Genomic DNA, 14,191 nt, shown 5'->3' with positions numbered 1-14,191 from the left:
CCACCCATGGCCCCGGAGGAGGGAATTCCCTCTGCTGAATTCCATCTGCAATGCCTGCCAGGAGAGCTCCTAAACAGCTTGTCATCAGGAGGGCATACAGAACACATCAGCTGGAAACACAGAAGAACTTTCAATATTTAATCTTGGTATAAAATAGATGAAGCACAGCTTTCTGTCCAGTTGTTCACCTGTGCCATTTATAACCATTTATTAATGCCCTGTTTCTGATGTTGAGAACACTTTCTATTGTATTGGACTGTAATTTGGATTAAGTGTTTTCAGGTATGATTAGCAATGAAACATTCTTTGCCTCAGCCTTCCTGGGACTGTTCTCTCCCATCTCTACCCCAAATCTTTTCCATGATAACCAAACAGCAAAATGCTGTGTTTGCACAGAAACATCCTGATCTAGCTGGTACCCCAATAATCCCAAGATGAAAATATATCTTCTAGTGACAACTAAAAGCATCAGGAACCTCTCATATGATCCAACTGCCATTTAAAAAATATTCAAGGAGCACAAGACAGGCAAAGAAAATGTGATTATTATGTGGACAAGATGATAAACTGAGGCTATTTTCAGCCAAACCTTCTGATTTACTCCACAGATGTTTTATTACATATGATTTTCAGAGTAAAATCATCCAGACCAAAATCCCCAGCAGAACTGGTTTATGAGGAAGAAACAGTGGAGTTTCAGCATCCCAGCTCTCTTAAATCAAAGCAACATATAGGCAGCTGGGTTGAGCATGTTCCAAAACTATTCTGAAACTAAGCTATTTCATAAGAAATAGTTCGTTTTATTCACATAGGAATAGCTTTACCACCAGCTGACTTTTCCCAGTTTGGTTTAAGAAAGTGCCCTGCCAACCCCCCTCCCCAGACCTCAGCCCTGAATGGAAACCCTAGACATAGACAGGTCTATCAGTTTGACACACTTCCTCCCAAAAAGGCGTTTTTTATGTTCGTGTGTCACTGTTAATTAAACCCTAACAGAAAAATCATCCTGCATTTACATCTCAGTCTAGAAGTTGTCTTCTATGCTTTGTTTGAAACCTCTTTAAAAGCCATATCTCTTTGAACAATAAATTGAGCTGTGTTGCTTTCAGGAATAATTGTTGCAATTTTTCTGTCTAAATGAAAATCAGGCAACTGCCTTGCCCTTATTCTGACTCAACCTTTTGCAAGAGAGGGAAAATTATCACATCCCTCAGGTATTTAGCAGGAGTTCTCAAAACTCCCCTAAGCAGAATTAAAGACTGCAGTGCTCAAAAGTTTCTTGATACTAAGAGGGAGGGAGAACAAAAATATCAGAACCCTTCAGTGCGCACATCAAATTATTGCAAAGATACTATCAAAGAAGCCATCACATGTCTTGTGTCTGCCAAAATACATTTTAAGGGAGAGATTAGTGTGGAGGAAGACTGATAAATGCTCTGCCACCTGCATACTCTTTTTCATTTATTTAGAAAACAATTACAAACTAGACATAGCTTCAGCGGATGTTCAGTCCCCCAGTACTTGGGTAAATTTTTTGTAAGAGCAGCAACACAAAAAAAAGTGGGGCTTGCTGTGTGTCACATTCACTTCCCCCTCCACCCCAGTTAATCCTTCTCTAATTCAACTGGCTGCTTGTGCAGCCAGGCACGGCACATTAGCACGGGTTGCTGGAGTTCAGGGAAAAATCTCCTGGCCGTGAATGGTTCTTTATTCTGAACCAGCAAGCTGGATGTGGTGGCAGGTTTTCTGTTCACCACCATGTCCACCTCTTAGTGATCCGTGATCTCCAGGGGGAACACAAACCCGCTGGATACAGCATTGCAGTGAGTTGCTACAGGCTGGGGGTACGTCTCGTCATCCTTTTTTATTTCTCTTTCCCCAAAACACATCAAAAGGATAAGAAAATAGTTGGAATATACTGGTTTGTGCACTCTGTGCACCACTCATGAGTCTCTCGTGTTGTTTATTAGCAAGAGGAAGAGTGGCAAAGTGCAAAGCAAACCTGCAGCCAACCCAGGAAGGAGGGATTCAGCTGCAGGTGGAAGCGAGGCTCCCGGGCACTCGGTCAGTCGCTCACTCACCCTGCCTACAACTCAGATCATGAGATTCTGCTCTAGGAATGCCTGCAATGGAGAAGTGTGTTCAGGCCTGCCCGGGCAGCACCAGTGACTCCCTCTGCCTTGTGCGGCAGTTCAGGAAAATCGCCTTTCCAGCAACCTCAGTCCCTGGGGGACAGCACTGAAAACCACAGCCAACGAATACTGAGGAAGAGCCAGCAAATCTGCATTGGCTGCCCTTGCAGAGATTCCCATGAAATACTGCCACTGAAAGGCAAAAGTCAATAGATAATGCAAGTAACTATCTGTAAGTTAAAACTAACAAAAATTCTGGGGTTGCTTCACCATAATATTTTAGGGGAATAAACTTTTTCCCCTCCTATTTAAATCTCTAGGAAAAGCTGAGAGTCTTTACTTCATTTTGGCCATGCCTTTTTGCTTGGATGAAGATGTAAGGACTATTCATATAATTTTATGAGGCTATCTCATGTATAATTTTGATGCTTTATTTTCACCATTTATGACTACCAGCAGATGAAAGACTAGGAATCATCCTATCTCACCAGGAAATGCTGGCCAGAGTGCACTGCTTCAAGACCAGCACAAGCAATAGCAAAAGCAGCTGAAAGCTCGGTCTTGCTACAAGGTGGAAGTTTAACTTGAGAGCGCCTCTAATTTATGCCCCTTTGTACTGGTCCCGAGAGGCCGAAAAGAAAAAGAAGCACACTGAGAGAGAAATGCAGAATTTCCTTTGCCAGCTGTCAGGCATGAAAGAAATGTTTATGTAAAACCAATTACTTTGGGAGCCGTGAAAGAAGGGTGAAGACCCTGACCACACCATCACTGCAGCACCCTGAACTGAACACCCTGGCTTCCCCCCTTCAGAAATGAAATCCAACTGGCAACCTTGAGATCTTCCCTGGCATTTTATATCATCAAGTGATCATACAATACTTACATGGTACAGAAGTACCATGAAATACTGAAGAATTTAAAAATGCAACCATAGTGCTGTGGGGGACAGCAAGTGAAGTGGCAACTTGCTGAGGAAAGGAGGAAAAAAAATCACACAGTAATATGGAGGAAACCTCGGGACCTAAGATACGAATGAGTATTTGCACAAATCATGTGCTTCCAGCAGGATCCATAAAGTGAGCTATGGCACTGAACATGAACAAGTTCATTAGCACACAACAGTACATTACGACACAGAATTGTGCAAACAGTGAGCTTCAACTTGCTTCAAACCACTGGAGTATCCTTGACTAAGCATTAAAAATTGCTGGCATGTATAGTATACATAACGAGATTTAATTATGGGGGAAGGAAGAAAAGTCATCCTAATGCTTCATTACCTTGCACATAGGAAAAGAAGCTTTTCCTTTCTATGTAAGAAGGGACAGTTAAGGGTCAGTAAAACAGCTACTTACTGGTGTGCAGTATTCCACCATGGGATAGTGCATTTTGTGACCTTTTGCAACACGGCCAGAGAAGAAGCAACTTTGGCAGATGTCATAGTTAAAGTGCTTTAAACTTCTGTACCTAGAAGAGGATAAAAAGAAAATTCACGGCTTCAGAGCCTTGTATGTGACTGCTTCGTATCAGCCCATCCAGTTTTCTGTGTTAGTAAATTCTCTTCCATGAGATGTCACATGGTGTACAATGCCCAGCAATACTCCTCTGCCCTGATGGACAGGTACTGCTGCTTCACATGTTTGTCAAAGATCTCAATCTTCAAAAACATTTCTAATATTGGGCAACAGAGAAGATTTCTACACATTCACTCACCTGTAACATAGGAAAGACACTACCATACTTTTTATTTCTATAACACTAACTTCAGATCTTTTTCTCTTCATCATGATTCTTAAAACAGAATGGCCTCCAGGAGGAAAATTCAAGAAAGTAATACCCCCTCAGTAAGTCACTCTGGCAAGCCCCTTGTGTCCTTCCTAACACCTCTATAAAAACAATTTTCCTGTAGAACATTCCATCCATGCAAAACTCCAAATGCACTTTTGGGCCATTATTTAATCTCATCAGCTCTGTGAGGCAGCTAACTGTTGTATCTGCTGTGCTGAAGTGGTTGAAAGAGCCGGAGGCATAAGGGTTGTCTTGTTCCAAATACACGAAGCAGCTCAGCCACAACGACCTCAAAAGAACATTGTTTTACATGAACTGGGTGCACAATATTAGCTTTCTAAAAGCCTTCCAATACAGTATCTTTTTGTCAAGTGTGTACACAGGATTTCAATGACTTGCAAAGACTGAGAAAAAAATCTGTGACAGACAGATTCTACTATCATGATAATAGATTTGTTATATAAATTTAAGAGACAGATGACATCAGTCAAGTAAAATTAGACACAAACACAGAGCTCCAGTGTCCACTTCCCGAGTTCTCGGTGCTTTCAACAGACTATCCATTGACTTGCCATCCTTTGATTTTTCCAAGGGCCACATTTTTCATTTCCACCTACTTGTCTTTGGCTGGTTTATACAAAACTGTGTAAGTAATACAGTAGCTCACAAACTGTATCTGGGAATGGGAAAATCAGACTTTGTGGATGTACTGAATTACTCACATCCAATCCATAGATCTTCCTCAGTAATATTTATCACTTCCCAGTTAAGGTATTCACAGGGAATAAAAGCAGGAGGAAAAGAATTTAGATGATTAGAGCAACAGCCTCCAATTCAAAACAAAGCAATAAAAACCTTCATTATTTCCCCTGTTTCCCAGTGGCTGTGAAACTATAGCAGAAAGCACTGCCTCACTACATGCATAAAAGCAACATTCATATGCTTCCAGGTTAGGGCAAAATGATTTTTTGTGTAGCACTGCTTGCTGCTGTTATCTATCTGGGTTTTGGAAACAAAATTACAGAAAGCTCTTTGTAAACAACACGATAACATAGAAGGAGAAATGCCAATGGTAAAAGAAGACTGTGTGTAAAAAGGGCAGAAACCATACAAAGCAGCTATTTCGAAGCAAAGTGATAAAACAAGTCTAGGCATAATTGAAAGTGAGTATTTACTTAGCCCTTAAGTGGCTTCTAAACAGGCACACCAACACAGCCATTTTACAACACAGTGACTTATTCATTGCCATAGTAACCACAGTGTCAATCCAGATGTTTAAATAGACCAGCAACATTTCCCCCACTCCAGGTTAATGTTCCACCAACATTCTTTCGCTGAGAAACGCACATGTAGCTTTTACATGCCTGAGAATTTTCAAGGCACTTCCCTGCTTTATACTGTAACAGAAAGGAATTCATTAGGATCCAATTCAGAAAATGGAACTGCATAGGACACACTGAATGTAAGGCAAATTGTGTTGGTTGTGCAATCCAACAATGCTTTTGTTGAGGCATGGAGAGACTGGGACACAGAGGAAGGGCCATATCTTAACTGAGAGATGACTGTTGTCCTCTTCAAGCCTCACATCACTGTACCCAGTCTAGGTGCCACTCTCCCTCATGTCCCCATCATAATTATTTTTTCCAACAACAAAAGGCATATAAAATGAAGCTCCTGATTTGCCTGGCATCAGGCAGAGCTCTTGATCCACAAAGCAGAAGCACATGGGACCGAAAGGGAGCAAGTCTGTACCTGAATCCAATAATGGGGCACTCCTTACAGATGTTACACTTGGCTTGGTGCTTGGCGGTCTCAGCAGCAGCTACCCTGTGCAGGACAGGCAGCCACACCATGGACTGTGGTTCCAGCCTCATCCAGTCCAGGAAAAGGGCTGCTTCAATCTCTGGTTTGTTGTTGGCCTGCAACACAAGGGGAAAAGTGACAGGGGCGGAGCACAACTGATCTGTCTATTCACCATCTAATAAACTGTTCAAGCTCTTTGTCTCTTGTCAGCTCCGTATCTCTTCCCTGCATATACTCCAGCTTTTCCCCCAGTCCAACTATTCATTAAAATAAAAGTAAAATAAAAATAAAAAATCCCCAAGATCCTGCCTTCAAGCTAGGAACTGAAAACTATTATTAATATTTCACATCTCTCTTTCTCTTACTCCCTATTACAATAGACAGCACTACCATATCCTTTGTCACAGACAAAATCATCCACTTACAGGATCACCTTTGATGCCTGATCTCACATTCCCTGTCTCTCTTATCTGAGCCTGCATAGCACTGCTTCTCACCTATTTTAAAAACTTTTATCCAAGCCCTAAAAATTGCATATCTTTTGATCAAAATTCCTCTCTCCTTAATATCCTTCATTATCACACTGACCTTTCTTCATAATGCACATGTAAGGAAATAATTCAAATCCCTCTCGAGCCTGTTGTTGAACATGTAAACCCTCAGCCACCTTAAATGCCTCAAACCCCCTCTTCTCACCAGATCTTCTTTAAATTTCCCATCAATGCAGTTCTGTCCCACAAAATACAATCCTCATATTCCATTACATCCCACACTCATCTCTGCCAACAGCAGAAGAGCCTATGAATGCTTCGCAGCAAACCCATTCCTCTGCTGCCTTCCCATCCCATCCCATCCCATCCCATCCCATCCCATCCCATCCCATCCCATCCCATCCCATCCCATCCCATCCCATCCCATCCTATCCTAACCAGTGTGACATTTCAGGTATCTCTTCCATGGTAACTTCAAGGCAGCTCAGCCACAGAGCCACATCCCACTGTGCCACCCACCATGCATGCCCCAAAAAATGATACATTGTCCCTACCCGGAGCACCCACAGTATGGAAAAAGAAAACAGAGACAAAAAACCACAAGGAAACAGGGGACAATAGTGATCTCTGTGCATGGGCAGAGGTCACGCTGCACCAGCAGGCTGGACACTGCAAAGAACAGTGCAGAACAAAGGCAAGGAGCATCAAAAGAGATTTAAAGGAAAACAGTGGAATGACGGAGCCTCTGTTTACAGGAAACAGCTCCCCATCATGCAAGGTGTCACTAAACCTGCACAAAACTGGTCATCTGAGAACCTGGGAGATGGTTTCAGTGCTGAAAGCGAGGTGATGGATCAGGTGGAAACCTCAAGGGGCTCACAGGAGAGTGGGAGAAGGGAGGATGTGTCAGCACAAGGAACAGCCCAAGTGATGAAGAAGGATAACATCGTGCTCTGTTTCTCTAAACCATCACTACATGCTAATTCCAATTCCTCGAGACATTTCCTTCCATGCTACCCACAGCAACAGAATATTTATGGTCTGAATATATTTAAATCCTCTGTTTTCCCTTTTCTCTAGGCTTTCAAATACAGCTCTCAGTGGGCCAGTCTTTTATATTTTAAACTTCACAAGGCTGACTGTTTTCCTTTGTGGTTCCAAACCTATTTGAAGCACTTAAATAAATAATAAGCATTAATGTATCATGTACATGAACCAAGATGAATATAGGATTGAGTGCTGGGGATTTTTATGCTTGCTCTCAGTTATTTTTCCAGTTTCTCATGAAATCTGAGTTTAGTATAACCTAGCTAAAACCTTATTCCACTAAAAATGCTAGCAATGAATTTTGATTAAAAAAATCACAACTGTTCTGCAGGACAGAGAGCTATAGGGAAAACCAGTTTTAGTTTTGTTTTTTGTTTTCTTTTAAACCTAACACTGTTTATAACCTTGACAAACAAATTAACTGATCAATATGTGAAGGCTCAGAAAAATGCAGTCTCCCAGACAGAAACTCACAAAAAAGATACAGAATACAAACCCTGTAATATGCCTGAATAATGCATTGCATTAAAATTGACTTAAAATACTGTTGCAATACTCTATTTCATTAGAAACAAAGATTCTTGGTCAGAGCTTCCTTCTTGAGATGCTAGTCTGGGAAACCATATAATGAACTCCTATGACTACATTTGGTATCCATAAACATGGACTTCTAGTATAGTCATTAACATCCTTTTTTTGGTGTTTAGGGTAAAAACATCAAATCAGAGCATATCTACAATTATTCAGATAAAGTCCTTCACAATTTGATATTCACTAAAGGATTACGTTAAATGTAATACACACTTCTGAAGACTTCTGCATTAAACCCTAGTTCTCTGTTTTTTCACATAGCTACAGAATTTAGGAAGCTCCCCCCAAAATAAAAAGAGAAAATCAAAAGCACAATAAAGTCCAGTCAACACTGGCAAAAGAATTTGTTCAGAACAGTGAATACTGCCTTCTGCCACAGTACATCAGTGAATTCAGTTGAATTAAATTAATTCTGGAACTCCTAAGTGAAAGGCATGTTTATAAAATATGACCATCCATATTTTCAGCTGGAAGGCAGGGCAATAAAGGGGCAGGGGAGAGGCTTTCTGTGACTCACTCAAGGATCCAGCTTCAGCGAGCAACTACACTGGCAAACCATTACCCTGCCTAGCAGACTACACTTTCTATACAGAGGTCCACTAAGCCTCAAAAAAAAAAAAAAAAAAATTCAAGAGGATCTCTTAATATACCATTCCTAATAGAAAAACATGAGGTGTATGGAAATGCTGCAGTGCAAGCTGCAGTCAGAATAAGAATGAGCCGCTCAAAGCACTGCTCTCCACTTGTAGCTGCTTTAAATTTGCAGGGAAAACGCTGCAGCAATGAAAGACTTTCTGTAACACCCGAAGATCTATTTTAATTTTACAGTCACTGTCAATTGCCAGCAGTCCCAATAGCTGCCTAGCCAGAGCTCCGTATGGCGGCTGTACAAAACCTGTGCTCAGAGAGATTAGGTGCATTAAAATGTATCAGAACTGCTTCTGAATTATATTACATGAAGATTTAAAGCCACGTGGAGAAAAGCTGGTCAGGGTCAGACACTATAGGACAGACACTTCTCGACTGTTCCCCGAGCTGCTATTACAATTTTTTAATAATCTCTAAATCCAGTAAGGCAGCAGCTGAAGATTTTACATACAGGAAAAAGGCTGAATTCATACAGTTCATATCTGAAGCAACAAGATCAAGCTGTAAAGAATATTAATGGTTCTTCTCTTGAACATTTCTGTGCAACTCCCAGTTTTTATGGTAATAACAGAGTGAATCATAAAGTAAAATTCATTAAGGCCTTTCCAGCTTACAAGTAACAATTTGTTATGGAGGACATTCAAATTTATTATGTTCCAGACATCTGCTTTTCAGTATTTATTTTGCAGAAACAATGGAGGAATAGGAAGTTGGGTGGTACTAGCATCTTTATGCAATACTTGGGAGATGAATTTTTTGTTCTTCCCTCCCTCTTCCTCCAGCTAGTAGTTGAAAAAATATTCTATGCTATATTAACTTTATCTGTCCATAATAGGAAATTTGTTCCAAAATACAGTTGGAATTTTACATGAACAATGTGGTATGTTTTTGGACTGAGTCAGATAATACAGCAGAAATTTCGGATAACATTTCTGATTAGCTATATTCTGTTATGCAGTGTAGGAAATTGACCAGAAATAAATTAACATTGTTAATTTAATGGTGTTTTTCACCCCAGGTGGAAAGCTTTACATTAGCAAATATTGGCTTGGACAAACCAAACTGAGGGATGGGATTCTTATGACTTGTTAAAGTTTAAAAATGCACAGCAGCCAGTAACAGCAACCCTGTCTCCCCAGAGTCAGACCTAACCCTGTTCACCCTTGTCTTCCACTCCTGTATTACACTGGATTGCACTGACTACGCCAATCAATGTTTTTAGTGTTGCAGCAAAGAATAATAAAACAAAATAACATGAATCCAGAACTGAATTAGTGTAGTTTTATATCATCCACACTTGAACACCATCTTCCTGATCCCCATCCCTTAAACCATTTTAAAATAGCTCTTGAAAGCAGTTCACTTGTAGGACTCCTCAAGACTGACTCCAAAGTCAGGCAGATTCACGAAATCCTGCTGAAATAAAACCAGCGTTGCTGTTTTATGACATTTACAGCACAGCAGCTTGAGGAAGGATTTGCTAGTTCCCTTTGGCCAGCTCTCTCTTGTCAGAGCCAGAAGCAGAAGCAATACCCTATGAATAGAAACAAGGGCTGCCTGAATCTCTTAAAAGAGATCGAGCCCCTCAACAGCAATACTGCACTTGTAACTTATTTTCATATAGACTTGTACATATAACTATATATAGTTATTTGTACACAGTACTGGTATTTCCTAACTGCTCAAAAAATAAAAGCAATAAACAATGCCTCAAGAAACAACTGTCCAACCAATTCAAATCACAGCATTTATGGCCAAAGTCACTTTTAGGATCCTGGACCAGGATTTGTAACACCCAAACGCCACCTAAAAGGACTAACAGCTCTATTTTGGATTTTATTTGCCTGAGTAAATACACCAGATTTGGACACACTTCAGTGGTTTTAGAAAGCAGGCTGATCTTGCCTTACCAGTGATCAAGTACATCTAATGATGAAGACTATACAACACAGAATATTAAAATACTTTGCTTCACCAAAATGAAGCAAAACAAGGGTTAAAATACATGTATGAGTTAACTGCACATATTTTACTACTCCTTAGCTTCATCTCTTCTAGTTTTTAAAATCAAGTACTCTAATTCAAGTGTATCCTTGAAAGAAAGCATACCTAAAGCAGTTTATAACCAAGAAACAACTATCCAACATTTTACTGAGAAATGGCAGGGGACATTTTCATCTGAGCTGCACTCTGCTCTCTCATCACATTTCTTCAAAGTCCCAATGTCACAGTAACTCATCCAAGGCAGTGATGTGAATTTCTAGGTCCTGTTTACACTATATGAGGAAAGCATATTAATAATTTTCCACTGTGATTAAAACCATGTGTCCTTCAGTCGATATCATTTCCCTATCCTGTTTACTTAAAAAACATACCCATCAGAGAGCTAAAAGGGAAGTCCTTTCACACTGCAGCAACACTGAATTCACTCAATTTTTCATGGATCTATAGATTGCTTTGATGCATTCAGAGCTTAAGCAGAACGATACAGTCTTCAACTGGTCACTGGATTAAGCTCTTTGCTCTCTAAACTTAAAAGTATTTTTTCTTTAAAATCTCAAAGCAGAAATTACATACCCCTGCCCCAAATAGGAAAGGTGAGTCCCATGATATCCTTCCCCTCCCAAGAACTTCTACCAGCACCGTCCCACCAATGAAAAAAGCTATGGAAAGCACAAGTCAGTGCTGGGGGGGGTGAGAGGTAGTAGGACTGGAGCAGCAGCCTCGGGAGAAGAGGACCCAATTCTCAGGAGCAGAGGTGTGCAGCAGGCAAGGCTGCTGCCAACAGCAGGGCTGGGCTCCTCCCTGCCCAAACCTCATTCTCAAGGACTCACTCTTCAAAAAGCAGCAGAGATTTCCTCTGTTATCACTGGGAACAGTAAACATCCCCTTTTTTCCTGCTGCTGTGCAGACAGACAAGGCCGTTGCCAGGGCACCTAACCTAAGGGAGCTGGGAGAACCATTTCTGAAGCACACAATTGTTGCAACTATGACATGACTGCAATTATATTGCTGGCTTATCATCACCAGAAAGAAGGAAGAAAAAAGGGAAGAGAAAAACAAAACTAAAGAAAAAGCATTCCTCAATGTGGGCGTACAAAGAAAGACTTAAATTAGTTTCCATGCAGTAATGTAAACTATGAACCCTCACAACTCTTGCTCCAGTTAAGGGAGGCTGCTGGGAGCAGCAGTACTCCCTCGCTGTCCAGCTTTTCCAGGCCAATTTCCTGAGCTGCTCTGTGTTCCTCCCCACCAGCACTTCTGTGCTTTCCCCCAGCCTGTGGATCCTGGTGCCCACCATCCTGCACGGAAAGGATGTCTCTGTGTTCCCCTTCTCCCTTTCTCAAGGAAAAGTTCTTATCTCTTTCCCCATCTCCATTCCTGGCTGCTCCTTTCTTTCATGCCTCATTCTACCCAGCCTTTTCATTTATCACTTCTATTCTTACTGCTGTTCTTACTGTCATTCCCTAAGAGTCCTTATTTTCCACTCCTTAATTCCTTCTCCCTTGCCTCCATTAGGGCTTTCCCTATGTCTGGATTTCTGCTCCTCTCCCCAGGACTCTATTTCTCCTCCTCATCTCAACCTCCCTCCCCCTTTCTGTGCCTCCTAGAAGATTTATCTGTTCTGCTGCAGCCCAGGTTGGAAACCACCCTTGCACTTGGAGAGTTAAAATGAAGCTTCATCCAGAGGAAAAAAGAGAGGATGACATTCCTTTTATTGCAGGTAAGAAGAAAATCTATTTTTCAGTGCAGGTAAGAGAAGGAAACCTCAGGTTTTCTGATGTTCTGATTTCTGAGCATACCAAAGGTTGTGTCCAGCTGTGCTTGGGCTATTCCCAAACATGCCAGCAGCTGGATAAGGTACAACGTTCAGCCTGCTGGCATGTCTTCATTTCTAATGACAATGTTGCTAACTAATTTTGTTCAAATAAACAGTTATTACAAAATCCAGAACCACAGAATAAGCTGAGTTGGAATGGGCCCACAAGAATCACTGGGTCCAACTCCCAGCCCTGCACAGGACCATCCACAAAAGTCTTCTTCCTACTTTAAAAAAACAGGCTTGGTTAGTTTCATCACTATGATTTTTATTGTTTTATTCCGAGTATAAACACAGAGAATGGCAGCCCCCTTTCAAAAAAACTTATGATTTTGCCAGATTCTGAGGTCACCTTCCTTATCAGTTTTTCAACAGTGTTCTACAGTGCTGTTGACATTCACTTGGGAAAACGACAGAATCCAGCGAGTCCTAATTTCTGAGGAAGGTCATTTGCACAAAATTTTGACCATGAATTTGCTGCAGCATCATTTTGTGTTTGTGTCAATTGAAAGCCCAACATGGAACTCAAGGCTTGAAAGCACCAGCGGGGTCTAACACAGCTATCAACATTACTGTCCACAGTTTATGAGCATGGGTTATCCACCCACGACACAGCCCTATAAAACATTCATTCTAAAATGGCATCAAATACAGATTACAATAATAAAAGGTCGACATGAATGACAGAAACAGTAAAATGTGAATCCCGTAGAATTAATCTGTTAAAAGAAATGTGAAAATACAGAAAGCAAATGTCCTATCACAACTGAAGTTTGTGGTGATCTTAGATAAGATTCTTTTCATAGTCATTGTGAGTAAGCAGTCTACTTCCAGGCATTAATATTCATTGAAAACACTTGCTGTGTTTTGCTTACTACAGAACTGAAACTACTACATAATGAAACTTGAGCAGCAGGCAAAAAAGCCAACAACTCCCCCCTTCCCCAAGCAAACAAAAAAATCCCTCAGGGACAGTGAGGAGATGGGAAAAGAGCTTTCTTCCATTGTAATGTAGAAGATGCATTTAGAGTTAATCACAGACCATACATTACCTCCCCTCCTCTACCTTTTCATTAAGCAGCTGTCTTCATCTTGTGCATTCTGCTGGTAGTTATGATAAGGATGAATAATTCCCTTAACTCTCTTCCTCCCCAGATTAAATAATTTACAAGTTTGAAAAAGAGCCTGCAGTTTTCTGTGTATTCCTCAACAGACAGGACAGGAATTCTTTCAGAACTCTTTAAAAAACTGGCATTATCCATTCAAGGAGTGGAAGGAGCTCATCGAGAACTCCTCGCCCCTAGACAGCACTGGAGGCAGTCGCCTATCACTCCCCTGGGCACCTGGCTGTCACTGGTAGGTACATGCCCAAAATTCAGATTAACCACTGCTGTTCACCCACATGGCAGCAATAAACAGTTATCTACTGCTGGCAATAGGAAACTGTAAACCCAGGAGCTGCTGCAACAAAGACTTAAACTGTTTGCAGGGTTCAGTTCCAACAGAAGCCCTGATGACAATTATCTGCTGCCTGAAATAATTCAAATACCCCTCATGAACGGAACAGTTTAATACACTGATGGCCACTATCATCACATGACCCACAGTACCCCAATCCTCATCCCAGATTTTCAATCCTCAGAAGTACGGGAGAGCTCAGCACAAAACACCAATCAGAAAATTCACAGTGAGCAAAACATGAACTTACAAACTGGAAGCAGCTTCTGACGCTCGGCTCGATGTTGCTGCCCCCGAAGGAGGCCACCTCGCCCAGCTGCCGCGGGATCTGGATGGAGTCGTGCAGCAGCAGCCCCAGCCGGCGCTGGTCACAGAAGCCAGTGGAACTTGCCACTTGTTTGAACAGGTCTGGA

At 41.3% G+C, this 14,191-nt stretch overlaps 1 protein-coding gene across 14 annotated transcripts in view; it reads right to left on the bottom strand.

Annotated features, from left to right (window-relative positions):
• Positions 1-14,191, bottom strand: part of DMD (dystrophin) — a 1,181,986-nt gene that overhangs the window by 40,429 nt on the left and 1,127,366 nt on the right. For all 14 annotated transcript variants that reach the window (XM_069032076.1, XM_069032238.1, XM_069031841.1 and 11 more), the window contains 3 exons: positions 14,029-14,186; positions 5,673-5,839; positions 3,488-3,599 (listed from right to left, as the gene is read on the bottom strand). In XM_069032076.1, the coding sequence (XP_068888177.1) occupies positions 3,488-3,599; positions 5,673-5,839; positions 14,029-14,186 (437 nt within the window). The remainder of the gene's footprint in view (positions 1-3,487; positions 3,600-5,672; positions 5,840-14,028; positions 14,187-14,191) is intronic.

This window comes from Aphelocoma coerulescens, chromosome 1 (assembly GCF_041296385.1).
Source record: "Aphelocoma coerulescens isolate FSJ_1873_10779 chromosome 1, UR_Acoe_1.0, whole genome shotgun sequence".
Taxonomy (NCBI): Eukaryota; Metazoa; Chordata; class Aves; order Passeriformes; family Corvidae; genus Aphelocoma; species Aphelocoma coerulescens.
This window is presented reverse-complemented; position numbering and strand designations above follow the sequence as displayed.